Below are 16,404 nucleotides of genomic sequence, written 5' to 3' on the forward strand. Positions count from 1 at the left end.
TGTGTTTGAGGGACTTATGCCGTTTTATTTTCTTGGCCATTGTCAGAGGTGGGATTGAAAACCACTTCTAAATTCAGTGCTCTGCTATGCCACAATATCTCAAAAGTTATATTGCACAAATACCCTAGGAGAAGAGCTCAATAGCTGTGAGGAATAGGAAAGGTCTCATGCAGGGAATGGCCCTGAAGTTGGAAAGAGATGTAGGCGAGATGTGGAGGAGAGGAAAGTACATTCCAGGCATGGGGGAGGGATACCTAGAACAGAATACATAGGTGAAAAATTTGGAATGTCGTATGAGGGGCAGCAAGTATCCTTCAATGGCCAGACCATAGAATGCATGAAAATGAGTAATATATAAGGTTTTATATGCAAACATTTGATCCTGGAGGCAATATGGAGCCACTGGAGTTCATCGAGCAAGAATATGACATGGTCAGATAATAATTATGTTTATCTTTCAATCTCAAAGAAGACCATTACATCAGGGTGGTGAATTCAAGCACTTGACTTGAATTTGAGGGGGGGGCAGTTGTGCTAAGTTGCCAGCCTCACTTTCTCCACCAGAGTCATCTGGGTCCAGGGACCAGATGCGAGATATTGAGGGTTAAGACTTGTGCAAGGTTACACAGCCAGTAAGTGTCAAGTGTCTGAGGTGGGATTTGAACTCCTGTCCTCCTCTATTCACTGCACTTCCTCACTGCCCTGACATGGTCAGGTATAGACTTTATGAATATTGTATTGACAATTATGTGAAGGATGACTTGGAAGGAAGAGGTTAGATGGATGTAGGGATTATTGCAGTATATATTCATGTGAGAGGTGATGATGTCTGGACAAGGGTGATAGTTCTGTTAGTAGATAGAAGGGGTTGGATGTGAATGATGTTGTGGAGGTAGAATTGACTAGACTTAGCAGCTGATTGAACATTGGTGTGGAGGAGGGTGAAAAGTCCAGCTAACTCTAGAACTTATTAAACTGGGTGAATAGGAGGAGGATGGTACCTTGAAAGAAATGGGTAAGTTAGGGGTTAGAGGGGAATTTTTTGGGAAGGATAGTGAATTTGAGGTGCCTACAATATATCCACTTTGAAATTTCCAATAGGTAGTTGGTGGTATTTGGACTGAAATTCATGTAGGAGAATAAGGTTTGGTTGTATACATCCTGAGAATTATCTGCATAGAGATAATTAAATCCATGAGCGCTGATGATCATCACACACTGTTGTTGTTACTGTGTATAATGTTCTTCTGGTTCTGTTCACTTCACTCAGCATCAGTTGGTGTCTTTACAGGTTTTTCTGAAATCTGCCTGCTCATTATTTCTTACAGCACAATATTTATATTCTTATAGCACAACTTATTTGGCCATTCCACAACTGATGGGCATTTCCTCAATTTCCAGTTCTTTGCTACCATATAAAAAGCTGCTATAAATAGTTTTGTACATGAGAGAGTACAGAGAAAAGAGGCCTAATGAGAGTCAGAGATGGAAATCAAGCAAAGGAGAAAGAGATGGAAATGTAACAAGACCCAAGAGAGAGCAGCATCCTGAAAACCCAGAGAAGAGCTTATCTAAGGTGGGGGAGGGGCGGAGGCTGGTTAACAATGTGGAAGAGAGATCAAGGAGCAAGACTGAAAAAATATTGAATATGACAAGATCTTTGGTAGCTCTCAATTGAGAAGTAATGAGAAGAGGCAATAGGGACAAGAGAGTAAACAGCTTTTTCTAGGAGTTTGGCTGTGAAAGGGAGGAAGAAAAGATGGTGGCTTCTGAGTTTCATTAAAGGATCTTTGGATTCCCTTCCCACTAACTTAATTGTATTTTCTCCCAATTACATTTAAAGATAGTTATCATAAATTCACTTTTTTAAGATCTCCAGTTTCAAACTTTTCTTCCTTCTCTCCCCCTCCCCAAGACAGCATGTAATCTGACATAAGTAATACATGTACAATCATATTAATCATATTTCCACATTGATCTGTTGTTCTTCGTTCTTGAAGATGACCATGAGGGTCATGAGGGTCATGATGCCATGTCAAACTCATGAATTAGATTTTAGTGAGGAGGAGCTGTGCTAAGTCCCCAAGCTTACTTTCTCCTCTGAAGCCATCTGGGTTCAATGGCCAGATGTGAATCAGGATGACTGGAGATGCCTTGGAGGAGAGGCAGTCAGGGTGAAGTGACTTGCCCAAGGTCACACAGTAAGTAGTTGTTCTGTGACTGGATCTGATCACCTGTCCTCCTGACTCCAAGACCAGTGCTCTATCTACTGTGCCACCCCTCTGCCCATTTCCACGCTAGTCATGTTATGAAAGGAGAATCAGAACAAAGAGAAAAAAAATCACAAGAGAGAAAAAAACCAATAAAAAAGTAAAAATATACTTCAGTCTGCATTCTTTCTTCATGTTTCTCTGATAGTGGATAGCATTTTCCATCATGAGTCTTGGGATTGTTTTGGATTGTTGTATTTCTGAGAAGAACTAAATCTAGCATAGTTGATCATCACACCGTATTGCTATTAATGTGCACAATGTTCTCTTGCTTCTGCTTGTTTCACTCAGCATCAGTTCATGCAAGTCTTTCCAGGCTTTTCTGAAGTCAGGCCACTCATTTCTTATAATAGTATTCCATAACATTCATATATGATAGCCTTGTTCAGCCATTTCCCAAATTGATGGAAATCCCTTTAATTTCCAGTTCTTTGCCATCCCAAAAAGTGCTGCTACAAATATTTTTGTAAATGTAGTTCCTTTTCCCAAGCAAAACTTTTTTAAAATTTTTTTCAAGGAGGAGGTGGAGGTGGTCTGATTGGCTTTTTAGCCCACATAGAAGGTACTACAAGATAAAGAGAGAATGAAGATTTGCAAAAAGGGCGTAGTAGTTGGGATCAGTGGTACAAGTAGAAAGTTTACCGTTGGCAAGGAAAAAGACCTTGGGGAGATGTGTCCTTCCTGAACTATTTCTGAAATGATTTGGACAAGAATTACTTAGGGAAAAGAAGACATTGGCAGTGTGGCTTAGTGTCATTCAAGAAGTATTAGCATTTAATAAGTCCTGAAGGTACTCTGCTAACAGTTGTGAAGACAAAGAAAAGCCAAAAAGAAACAAAAGGTAGTCCTGGGTCTCAAGGGACTCCCAGTCTAATGGGGAAGCAAAATTCAAAAACTATGAATAAGCAAGATCTATACAGGATGAACTAGAAATAATCAACATAAGGAAGGCAGTAGCATTAAGAAAGGCTTTTTGGAGAAGGTGGGATCTTAGTGGTTGGAGAGCTTGCTTCAGAATCAGGGTTTAAGTCTGCCACCAACACATACTTTGTGACTATGAACCAAGACATTTAATGTCTTAGCATTTGAGGCAATTCTGTAAGCTTTTATTTGACAGAGTAGCTGCAGATCTTCATTGACCAGTGAAATTAGATTTGGGTGAAAAGTAAAAAAAAAAAGTCACGATAAGTTTGCAGTGTATAGCAGTGGAAGGAATACTCAATTTGAAGTAGTGGAACCACCAAATTAAATATGACAACCACAACCTGGTGCAGAAACAAAGTAGTAGTGATGAAGATTGGATTTGATGTCACCAGTTAAAGATAGAAATCAAGGGTTACTGAAAGAAGAAGGAATTTGAGTGCTCTCTGGGATTTTAAAACCGCTCAGGATTTTGTTACAGACTATTACAAAGTAAACAGGTTAACGCTTCTAGAAAGCAATAAACACTTTGAGGATAGACTAGTTGAAGTGAGAGAAAAGATAAGACAAGACAGCCCTGGCCACGTGGCATGGGGACCTATGGTGAACCACCAGGGCCTAGCATGGGAGCACATGGCCTAGGAAGGAAAGAGAGATGTAGATATCCTGCAAGGAGGCAAATAGAGGCAAGAAAGGGCAGTACTTCCTCTTAAATACACTTCTGTAGGTTAGACAAGGATGGGAGCACTTGGGGAATGGTTTAGCACCAGGGCCAGGTATATTCTCCAATGGGAAGTGATGTACTGTCCTTCCTGTCCCAAAGTGTGTGACCTCTAAGTTCAACATGTCAGTTCCTGTCATGCCAGTGTCAGTGGGCAAGATGTCAGGTAAGCTAGGTGAAGGAGGAATGGGGAGACAGGATACAAACAGCAGGGGTCAGTTTGCATCTCAGGAGCAAACAGCCTTCCACAATTAGCAAAATTTAACAGCATAAAAGATTACAGAATTTGTTTCGAACTATAAGCTTTTTACATTCACAACTCTTGCATCAGTAGAATGTTTTATAGCTTGTTTAAGAGCTCTAGAATTTAACTGGCATCTAAAGATTTAATTATTTCATGTAATGGTTAAAACTCAGCTGTCCTTTAGAAACTAACATTTTGCCCTTTGGACTACAGTTTTTGTCTGTTTCTTAAGGAAAATTTAAACTTCATTTTCTAATGATTTAGCTGCTAACATTTTTGACTTTTCTGCTTTCAAGTACTTGGTAAACTAGAACCCTAAAAGTGACACTTTATAGGTAGATTCTAGTGTTTGTTAATATGTGTGCACAACAGTCGGAAGAAATGCGTTAGGCTGTCTACAAGTTTTGTCAGATGGTCAGTATCCTATGTAAAACTGCAAAAAATAGGGAAGGTAATGTTTGTTATAAGAGACAATAATAAATCAATCAATGACAAATTAAAATAAATTAAGTGCCTCCTTTCTGCCAAGCAAGCACTGTGCTAAGTATTGGGAATACAAATGGAAAAAACTAGATACTCCCTGCTGAAAAGTAGTTCTCAGTTGTAATTGGAAGAAATAACATATAATAGAAGTTTAGCTGCAAGATGAATGGAAAAGCCCCAAATTCTCAAGGGTACTTGGGTGGGTCACATGCTTAAAGTCACAGGGATCCTTCAGTTATTTCAGTTAGAAGACAAGACAGGATAGGACGTCTGCAGTGTTATTATAGGCAAGGGTGATGGTAAGGCTTAGGGGTCCTCCAGCTCATTGGGCGGAATAGTGTCAGTGACACCCATCTCCAAACCATTGAAACATTCCAGCAGTTAAGATGAGCTCTGATAGTCTAGACCCAGAGGAAGGAAGGATTCATCTATTTGTTGCTCATCTTGATGTTGTCTAACTATCCTGGATAATCTTTCAGTCACTTAGGTATGCAGCTATCATCCATGGTACAAGTTGGGGAAACAGAGAAATCTATTCATTCTAAAATCTTTATAATTCACTAAATGACCAGAATTTGTTTGGAATAATAGTTATGTTTCAGCCTTCCCATATTTAGAGTCAATGCTCCCCCACAAGTGCTTGTCCTTAGGAGAAAATTAGACAAAACTTTCTTCTTTGTGGAGTGTTACAGAATACAAAGTATGTCCTGCATGTTTGTTGGTTAAATAAAGGTAGTTAATGCAGTAATGCATTCTGTCTATCCTTGATGTGATACCATTCCCTTGATTATCCAGGACATAGGTTGGGTGGTTGGTGACACTCAGGATTAAGGCTTGAAGTGTTGGCAGCACTTAATCCTTTGAATCTTTGTGTTATTTTCATGTCACTTAACTATGCCTGATGATTGTTCATATGAAATTGCATTCCTGGTAATGTTTCACCTAATATTCTGTTTTTGATAAATCACTTAACAGTGTTTAGTAGGGTGTGCCTGTGTAGAATTTTCCAGCAGACTCTTCTCTTTGTTTTTGCTAGGTGTCAAAATTAATTATGTTATATTTGTAAACACTTCAAGGCTACAAAGCTGTCAATTTAAAGATGTATTTATATTTTAAAATATACTTTGGCTTTTTTTCTTAATAGGCTGTGCGTGTTACAAAACCCAAAATCCCAGAAGCCATAAGAAGAAATTTTGAGCTAATGTGAGTAATGTCATGAGATCTCATTGTTTCCATACAAGGTTGACTAAAAACCAGCAACCTAGGGAAGTTTTAAGCATTACACTGTACCCAGCAATTGGGGAATGGGGCAGCAGAGCATGTATACCTTTGTTTCGTTGTTGGTATCATATGTTTTAGAGACACCTTCAAAAATATCTTGACATTAGGGCAATATTACTTTAGTTTCTGGTTTTTTAATAAGGCATTTTCTCTTCTTTCATTTTGAAACATGGATTTATTAGTCTTTTATTTTTAATAACCTTTTGACATGTATACCATCCTGTAATGTATTCTTTTAACTTTAACAACATCAGAAAACACTGAAGTAGCCATCCAGGATATACTCTTGGGAGAGTGGGTATTTGATCTTGTCCCAGAACCATTGTTGAAGCCTAGAATAGGGACTTGGAACAAAGTCATAAATGGAATCTATTGCTATAAAAGAATCTGTCATCCATATAAACTCTCAAACCCTCTTCCTTTATTATCCTGATGATAGTGAACACAAGTGACTTGTTGGGATATCTGTTTTCTGTAGTTGTGCATTCAGAGTGATATTAGGATCATTAGAATCTTTCCAGGGGAAATTCTTGTTTTTGAAGACAGTCTGGTTTATGTCCTGGGCTTGGTTAGAGATTTAGGGATAAAGGGTAGCTCAGCATATCCAAAACTGAATTAAATATCTTTTCCTGAAATCCCTCTCCTCTTTCTAATTTACCTATTATTGTTGAAGGTACCACCATATTTGTAGTCACTCAGGCTCACAATCTAATGAGGGCTAATCCTAGAATCTGCCCTTCCTTTCACCCTCCATATCCAATCAGCTTTGAAATCCTGTCATTGCTCCCTGACTTTATTTGCTTTGATTTGACCCTTGTCTTTCTTGTTTACCAGAACATTATAATAAGGTTGTTATATTCCTTACTGAGCTCAAGATAATATACTACTCTGGTTTATCAGTCTGGTACTAATAAGGAAAAAGAACTGAGGTTACTTTAGTGCCATTTTCAATTGTTATGCCACACAAGCACCCTAAGGTTAGCTTGCCTTTAAAGACTGGTCCTTCTCTCTAAATCAGACTATCTGTTGTTGCCAAACTGATCTGTACTGTTCCTGTGTCTTTCCATTGCAGAAACTTTTCAGTGACTTCTCACTCTAATAGAATGATAGCTAAAGTTTTTGATTGGAGATTAAGTCTCTCTGTAACCATGTTCCATATTTTTCTTCCACTTTAATGCTTCTTGTTCAGAATTTCAGTAAGTTTTCTTGAGGGTTGAGGTAGATACTGAATCAAGAAAGGAGACAGGATCAGCTATTCAGTCAGGACCAGAGTTGGGACTAAAACTGTTGGATTTACATTCCAGTAGCCTAGTCTTTACTTTTCTTTCTTAGCTTGTCCAACCCTTTGTTTTAGAGATGATGTGAAGGAAAGGATTCATAGGTGTCAGCAATTGTCTTATCCATGTGTGTGTGTGTGTGTGTGTGTGTGTGTGTGTGTGTGTCTGGGATTATGTGTGTGTGTAATTGCCCTCTATAAAAACGGTGCTACTACATTTGCTACATTTTGACTTAGAAAGTAGAATAACTTTAAAAATTAAAAAGAAAACCATGCTCAGTGTTAAGTGAATATGTTGAAAGTATGAAAATGGAAAAAACAATTTGAATGAGAAGCATTTTAGAGTTAACCATTTTAGAGGCTTAACTTTTTGAATACTGGCTTTGCCCTTATTAAGACCCTCCCACTGGTCACTTAGCAGACATTGATTAAAACACTGTTCATCTCTTTGGGCTCACACATTTCCCTATGCTTGGAAAGCCTTTTTCATTCCTTTTCCACTTATTTAAGTTCCTTAAGGCCCAGTTCATGAAACGCGAAGCCTTATCTACCCCAGCTTACTGTGGTTTCTTCCTCCAAATCTTTAAAATTTTATTTTTTATTTTTTATTTTTATATGTATTCCCCCCACACACACTGTTCTTTGAGCTTCCTCTTTTTAACAAGGGTTTTAAAAGAAAAAAGTTTCAAAAGATCTAACCAACACATCTACCACATCTTGACATGATATATATTATTCTACATTCATAGTCTCTCCACTCCCTCTCTCCCTCCTTCCTTTCAGTGAAGGGAAGTATATTTTCTCTTCTCTAGAACCAACCTTGGTCACTGTAATTTCAATATTCAGGGGTTTTTTGTTGTTGTTCCTTCCATTTACGATGATGTAGAAATTGTCATTTTCTTGATTATATCACTACATTTGTTCATTTAAGTCTTCCCATACTTCTCTGAATCTTCATACTTGTCATTTCTTCTGGTACCTCTGAACTCTTAGAGTACTTTGTATCTAAATATTTGGTGCTCCTATGAAACAGGTTTGGGTAGTGTTACCTTTTTATCTGTGAATGTCCTCCTTACCGTGAGAGGATGTTCTGTTGCATGTTGTAGGCTTCTATAGGAATATAAGCTCAAGGCAAGGTACTTAACAAATACTTGTTGGGTTGAATTGTCAGTGAAGGCTCCCAAATAGACTGACTCACTTTTCCTAGCATGAACAAGCAGAGAGAGCTCCTAGAGGAAACTTCTAGTTCTCCAGGGAATCATAGTGATAATGATGATAATAATTTTGGTTTTGTTTAAACCTGAGATTTCAGATCTTACAGTTTGAGTATTCCCTTCATTGATGTATCCTGGCAACTCACCTGCATTGTATAGTTTCAGAGAAAGTTAAGTGACTTAACAATAGTCACATGGATATAGATAATGCTTTGGAGGCAGAATTTGAACCTAAGACTATATTAAGGTGATTATAAATAACAGATTTAGCAACAGTAATTATAATGTATGTAGTTCTTTTAGGATTTACAAAGCATTTCTTTTACACCAAACCTGAGAGATATATAATACAAGTAATATTTCCATTTTATAGATTTGAAAACTGAGATTAAGTGACTTGTCAATGGTCATATAGCTTGTACATAGCAAGGAAAACTACTGCAATGAGCTTAACTTCCCTAAGGCTGTACAATGAGAGCATTGAATGTGGTGATCGCTAAGGTTCTTTTCAACTCTTAAATTATTTTATACTATGTTTATATCTGTACAAATCCTGTTTCCTTTTAGTAGATTATAAGAGCCTTGAAGGTAGGGGCTTGTCCAACCTTTTGTTTGCATTTCTCAGTATATAACACATATGTTTGCAACAAAGATGCTTAGTAAATATTGTGCAAGATGGAGTGGTGAGGACAGACTTGGCTTTAAATCCTGTTTCCAGTATTAAATTGGGGGGGTGGTCTCGTACATTAAACATCTCTGAGCTTTAGTTTCTTCTAATGTAAAATAGGGTTTCCTACATTTATATGACTTAACCCAGAGAGTGATTGTAAAGAAAGCAGTTTATAAACTTGTCAGTGCTATAGCATAGGTTCTTTGGAATTGTAGTTAGTAATTGCATCGATCTGAATTTTACTACTAATAATTGGTGAATTGTAAAATTGAATGTTCAACCATGGAAAATGAATAAGGAAGGACTACAATTACTGCTTGTGGAAAATAGTGTCATGTTAACAGATGACCTGCTTCTATTATGCTTCTGTTTATCAAGCAGCAAAATAGGATAGGGAGTATTGAAACCCAAGATGGGTGAGAAGATAGTAAAAGAGCACCAACCTTCTTTTAAGTGAGTTTAAAGCTACAGATCTAGACTAATTAATTTCTATCTGACAGAATCTGTAATCAAATAATTGGAGTACAAAACAGCATATACAGCATATGCATACAAAGCAAGAGAAAGACAAAGTACTTGTTGAGGAAGCAAAAAGAGGAGATTTCACAGAAGTTGGGTTGGGTGGGATAAGGAAGGGCAGAGAATGAGGTGGTGCTTTTTTAGATTTTGAATGAGTATTTGGATCTGAATTTTTTCTATTGTTAACCTTCCTGACATCCTAGATGTTTCCCACCATCAAATACCTCTTTCCTTCTTCCTATGTGCTCCAGACTGGCACTTATAGGACCACTACAGATCTATGCTGGCTTATCTCAAAACAGAATTAAGCCTAAAAACTAAGAGAAGCTGACATACAAACTAAGGGAGAAAGTTTATATCAGGTTTGCAAAAGTTTTTCCTTTTAATAGCTACTCTCTCTCTCTTTCTCTCTCTCCCTCCCTTCCCCCCCTTTCCCCTTTCCCCTCTTGTTGATTTTCTGAAAACAAACAAACAAAAAAAACCCAAAGCACTTTTCAGTTTTAACCCTGAGGAAACTGGAGGGTCTTTGCTAGGTCTTAAGGAAGGGTTTCTGAATGAGACACTTTTTTTTTTTTAATTTGGGAAATTCTAGAGACAGCTAGGTGGCATAGTGGAAAGAGCACTGACCCCGGGGTCAGGAGAACCTGAGTTCAAATTTGGTCTCAGAGAGACTTAATAATGACCTATTTGTGTGACCTTGGTCAAGTCACTTAACCCTATTGCCTTTCGAAAAAAAATGGGCATATTCTTAAGGGGTAGTCAAACCTTTGTTAATTTATAAAGATTCCAGAATAGAAACTGGAAATAGTGAATCCTGTTCTAGTATTAATTGCTTGGAATAAGTGTAACATAATGCTAAATAATTGAAATTATAAATTGAAACTCTGATTGATAACATTTTGGAAATAGATCCAGATGATACTGAATTTATCCTAGCCTCATTCTAAGTGAAATGGAGGTTTTAAAATGAGAATTCTCCTTTTTTTTTTCCTGCAAGCATCACCTCCCCGATGCTGTGGTCAATTAGAAAATGAAAGACAAACATTAAAGTAATGATACCCTAAATTAGACAATAATCTACTGCTGATCATTATTTTTACATCAGTCTTTTTTTATTTTATTTTATTTTATTATTTTTTAGTTTTTGGAAGGCAAATGGGGTTAAGTGGCTTGCCCAAGACCACACGGCTAGGTAATTATTAAGTGTCTGAGACCGGATTTGAACCCAGGTCCTCCTGACTCCAGGGCCGGTGCTTTATCCGCTGCATCACCTAGCCGCCCAAGAATTCTTCTTTTATCCTTTTGGGTTTTGACTTTGTTAAAAGACTGATGTAAGGGGCGGCTAAGTGGTGCAGTGGATAGAGCACTGGCCTTGGAGTCCGGAGGACCTGAGTTCAAATCTAGCCTCAGACACTTAATAATTACCTAACCGTGTGGCCTTGGGCAAGCCACTTAACCCCATTTGCTTGCCAAAACTAAAAAAATAAATAAAATAAAATAAAAAGACTGATGTAAAAATAATGATCAGCAGTAGATTATTGTCTAATTTAGGGCATCATTACTTTAATGTTTGTCCTTCGTTTTCTAATCGACCACAGCATCAGGGGAGGTGATGCCATAACTAGGGCATGAATTGGATTTGAGTGAGGGGGTACTGTGCTAAGGCTGCAGCCTCACTTTCTCCTCCAGGGTCATCTGAGTCCAGTGGCCAGATGTGGATCAGGATGACTGGAGATGGCCCTGGATGCAAGGCAGTCAGGGTTAAGCAACTTGCCCAGGGGCACACAGCTAAGAAGAGTCAAGTAGATTCAAACTCCCATCCCCCAGACTCCAAGACCAGTGGTCAATCTATCTACATTGCCAGTCAGCTCCCTGTCATTATTTTAAGTATCTTTTTTTCTACCCTAAGTATCTTGATTAGGAAGTTAAACCTTCCATCTGTGTTGTTTGCTTCATCAGAACATGAACTCCTGTAGCATAATGATTAATAAATGCTTTTTAAAAAAAATAGCTGTATTATTTTTCTTTGTTTAACATTCTTTTATAAAAATTTTGAGTTCTAAATTGTCTCCATTCCCTCTCCTCTGCTTCATTAGAAAGGCAGACAATTTGATATAGATTATACATGTGTAGTCATTCAAAACATTTCCATAGTAATCATGTTGCGAAAGAAAACAGACCCAAACAACACCACAGAAAAAATAAAGTAATTTTTTGTTTGTTTTTGTTCTTTAAGTATGCTTTAGTTTGCCTTCAAACTTCATCAATTCTTTCTCTGGAGATGGATAGCAGTTTTCATCATAAAACCTTCAGAATTGTCTTGGATCTTTGTATTACTGAGAATAATGCAGTCATTCACAGTTAATCATTGTACAATGTTTCTTTTTATGTATAATGCTCTCCTGGTTCCACTCACTTCACTTTGCATCCAAAGCCATCTCCAGCAGTTCTGACTCATCTCTGGCCACTGGACCCAGGTGGCCCCAGAGGAGAAAGGGAGGCTGAGGACTTAGCACAGCTCCCCTCACTCAAATTCAGGTTGGAAACTTGACACGGGCTCACCTCCCTTCAAGAACAAAGGACAAGGGGGCAGCTAGGTAGTGCAGAGGATAGAGCACTGGCCCTGGAGTCAGGAGGACCTGAGTTCAAATGTGGTCTCAGACACTTACTAATACCTAGCTGCATGACCCTTGGGCAAATCGCTTCACCCCATTGCCTTACAAAAAAAGGAAAAATAATAAAAGACAAAGGATAAAAACATCAGAGTGGTCCTGGCCCAGCCCTGGTTCCCATTATCCTCATGTCTGTCTCCCACTGCTGAGTGGGGTGAACAAATGATCTACTAGTTTCTGGAATTATGAGGATTCAGTCTGGTGCATTTTCTAGATCTCTTGGAGAAGTTTTGGGAAGAGAAGCTTGACCTTATTGCCTCCTGCCATTCTCCCATTGTGGCTTGTGATTTGAATTTGTTAAGTATAGCAAAATACTTTCTTAGTCTTTCCTTTCTTACTTTGTGTCTGACCTTCCTGTTACTGAGGTAAAACAAACAAAACAATTGTGTAGTCAGCAAACATGGAGCACCTCCTCTGGGTTGGGCTCTGTGCTAAGTCCTAGGGTCATGGGTCAGGAAGAGGAGCTCACAGTCTGATACGGTGGACAGCATGAGGACTGCTCTCTGGGGTGTTGCTCACTGTTGTGGCATTCATTCCCGTCCAAGGTCATCTGGTCTCCATACGGAACGTGCCATTCCTGGAAGCGCCTGCCCTCATGCCTGACTCTGTCCCCTATACCTCTAGAATGACTTCATAAGCTGCATGAACTTGTGTACACATTTCTTCTTCTATGGAATACAAGCTCCTTGAGGTCCTGGATTATTGAATTCTAGTCTTTGTATCCTGGTGCTTAGTAGTGCTTGAGGAATTGAACTGTATTGAATGACTCCCGGACTTAGATATCTAGGCCATATATTTCTCTTTAGTCTTTAGTCGGGCATCACCATCTGCCCGCTAGACATTCATAATCAAACTGCTCCTTTAGGCTTCTCCAGCTCAACTTTTTTTTTTAAACAATCAATTTGATCCACCCACCAATCCACTCAATTTATTCAACCTGTTATTTGTTTCACTTATCTTTTCTTAAATTTTGAGATGAACCGACTATCATCTTCTCTTTATTCTTCTTGAATCTTTAAAACACCTCATTCTGTACCTAAGACAACTTTATCTCCCATAATTCTTTTACTTTTTGGGGGGGAGGCAACTAGGATTGAGTGACTTGCCCAGGGTCACACAGCTAGTAAGTGTCTTAAGGCCCAATTTGAACTCAAGTCCTTCCTGACTCTTAAGAATGAAACTTAAGTATTTTCTCCCCCTAAATCTCCTTTCAACTTAACTAATTTTTATGGGGTCATCAGCATCTTTTTAGTCACTCTGATTTGAAATCTTATGCAAGTTTTCCACCCTATAATTGTGAACGGTTTATAATAGCAGTACACTTGTTTATAATACTCATTAAGGTAACAGTAATAAGTAACATCTATATAGGACTTATCTTCACAAACAGCCCTGGGAGGTAGGTATTATCATTATCCTCATTTTATAGATGAGAAAACAGAAATTGAGAGGAGTCAGTGGTCCCCAGGATCGTGGAGCTAGTAAATGATACAGGATGTGAGCTTGGGCCTTCCTTGCTTCATGTCCACACTGTCTCCTGCACCACCTGGCTGCTGGGTCTCAGTGACTCTGCTTGGATAATAATATCACACATTCATCTGCTTTCCATTCCTACCCCAGGCAATCCTCAGTTCTAACCCAGATTACTGAAGTAGGCTTCTCCTGAAATGATCTCCTTGCTTCCCAATCATTCTCAGCTGCTAAATGAATGTTCCAGTTCTGGCATTTTTAAGTTCTTTTTTTCTCATATGACCTTCCTTCAGACCTTCTAGACAAACCTATCCGTTTGTCCACCAGGTTCATCCTATGCGAAGCTCCTCCCCATCTCCTTCATCCTCTGCTATAGCTCCTCCTCCTCATTTCCACTTCAGACAGATTTTCTGGAGGTGTTTGGTACCTGCTATATGTCCTAGCAGAATACAGTCCTCTCAGGCAACTACTTTGGGTGTTGTCTTTGTATTCTCAGACTTCAGCCGGTGCTCTGTCCATTGTAGGTAGTTTGTAAACATTGAATCATTCCTAACTTTTAAAATATTCTATCCCACAGGGAAGCTGAGAAGACCAAACTCCTTATAGCAGCACAGAAACAAAAGGTGGTGGAGAAAGAAGCGGAAACAGAAAGGAAAAAGGCCATCATAGGTACCTGGTTCCCATTTTGTTATAGTCCAGTCATCCTTGGGCAGATGGGGTGGGGCATTGTTAAGTATCTAGTGTGTGCCAGTCACTATTTCAGGTACTTTACCAATATCTCAACCACTTTTATTCTCAAGTACTATTATTATCCCTATTCTACAGTTGAGGAAACTGAGGCAGAGATTAAATGACTTGCCCAAGGTCACACAACTACAAGTGTCTATGGATAGATTTGAATTCCAGTCTTCCTGATTTCTAGACTTATAACTCTCCTATGCTGCCTAGTTGCTTCCCTGAATACGCCCCTCATCCACCCTTCTGATCCACCTCACTACCCCCAAAGCAAGGTGTGAAATTAGGCCCAACTTAACTCAAGCCTCATTTTGCTGGTGGGAGTGGCTGCTGTTTACTTGTTTACAAGGGACTTTAAAATTGACTTCTTGGCAGTATGGATTTAGAAAACCCAACTATGAGTCAAAGAAAGAAAAGGAATGAGGGAAAAGATTAGGAGTTGTACACCTAATCATTGGTTTCTCAGTACAAAGCACTCTTGTATGTGTTGAATTATATCCTGTTGCATTTGGCTATACATGCTGCCACAATTTGTTGTCTTATCTTGTATCCCCTCGCTGTATGACTTTGGCTTGTTGAGCTCATCACCAGCCCTTTGTCTGTCTATTGCATTTAAGAATTGCAGAATTATTTTCATCTTAATTTGACCAAGACATAATTATTCAGAGAAATAATATACAAATTTTATTCCAAAATTATTTTGTATTTTCAATAGTATGAATATTTGTTGATTTTTTCCCCTCATTCTTATGTAAGATTTGTTTATAGTTGTGTTTATGTGCCCAACTTTCTATAATAACTTTCTATTGTAGTTTTCCCAACTGTTTTTAAAAGAACACAAAACTCAGTGTTCTGAGAGTAAAGAGGAGAACCTGAATTCCATGGGGGTTCTCTCCCTCTGGGGAAACAACCAGAACCATACACAGGCCAAAATCCTGTCAATATAATTATTGTTTCTTTGGTTTGTTTTTAGAGAAAAACAGAGAATATCTTCAAGATTTTTTTTAGGACAGGGAAGATAAAACTATTCATCACAAATATGAAAATATATAGTCATACATTTCATATTATGGAATATAGGATGATAGAAACAAGTAGATGCAAGCTTTGGGTTGTATGCCTTTCACTTCTCATTGCCCTTTGACATTTTGATTAGCATCTCCTAAATGTTTATCCTTGAAATTTCAAAGATTTGCTATGAGTAAGATAGCCTCAGGAGGTAATGTTTGGAGAACTCAGAAGAATGATTCTTTGTACTCTGATGTTGTTGGCAGAGAAGTATCACCTTTTTTGCAGGTTCAGTTTCACCTATGACTTCATTAGATTCTTACCTTTTGTGCAAGTCACTGGGCCAGAATTTGGGTATACAGGATGACACATCACATGGTCCCTATTTTCCAAGAGCTCCAAGAAGAATATTAGACTTAGGGCTAGACCTTACTAGTTGAGTTTCTTTTATATTTACATTTCTCATCAAATGGCAAGGCCTCATGTTGGATGATAGTAGATTGGTCTGATGTTGAATGCTGTGGTGGAGTAAAGACAGTTCTGCTGCACAATATTCAGCCAGGATACTGTCTTCTGGAAATAAAGCCAAGACACTCAGTTGGGAAATTATTTCCATTTTTGTAATTCGCTTTGGAAACAAAAATAGTGTTGTGAAACCCAAGTGTGCCTCCCATCAATAGAAGGTGGGAAATCCTGGGCCACTAGGTGTCACCCTAGTGCAGAGTGCCAGCCTGGAGGCACCCACCCCGAGGCAAGTCACCTACGTAAACTTGGTTTACCCCAAGGTTAACTTGGGGCTTTCCTAGGACTCAGCTCCCAGGGCTGCGAGGATCAAATGGATCATGATTATAAAGGTACCAAGCACATGGCCTGGCCTGGGAAGCTCTCTAAAAGTGTTGGTTATTATTTTTATTATTAGT

The 16,404-nt window shown here is 38.6% G+C and overlaps 1 protein-coding gene across 3 annotated transcripts in view; it reads left to right on the plus strand.

Annotated features, from left to right (window-relative positions):
* ERLIN1 (ER lipid raft associated 1) overlaps positions 1–16,404 on the plus strand; it is a 48,759-nt gene that overhangs the window by 27,504 nt on the left and 4,851 nt on the right. For all 3 annotated transcript variants that reach the window (XM_074232610.1, XM_074232608.1, XM_074232609.1), the window contains 2 exons: positions 5,784–5,842; positions 14,319–14,410. In XM_074232610.1, the coding sequence (XP_074088711.1) occupies positions 5,784–5,842; positions 14,319–14,410 (151 nt within the window). The remainder of the gene's footprint in view (positions 1–5,783; positions 5,843–14,318; positions 14,411–16,404) is intronic.

Source organism: Macrotis lagotis, chromosome 4 (assembly GCF_037893015.1).
Source record: "Macrotis lagotis isolate mMagLag1 chromosome 4, bilby.v1.9.chrom.fasta, whole genome shotgun sequence".
Lineage (NCBI taxonomy): Eukaryota > Metazoa > Chordata > Mammalia > Peramelemorphia > Peramelidae > Macrotis > Macrotis lagotis.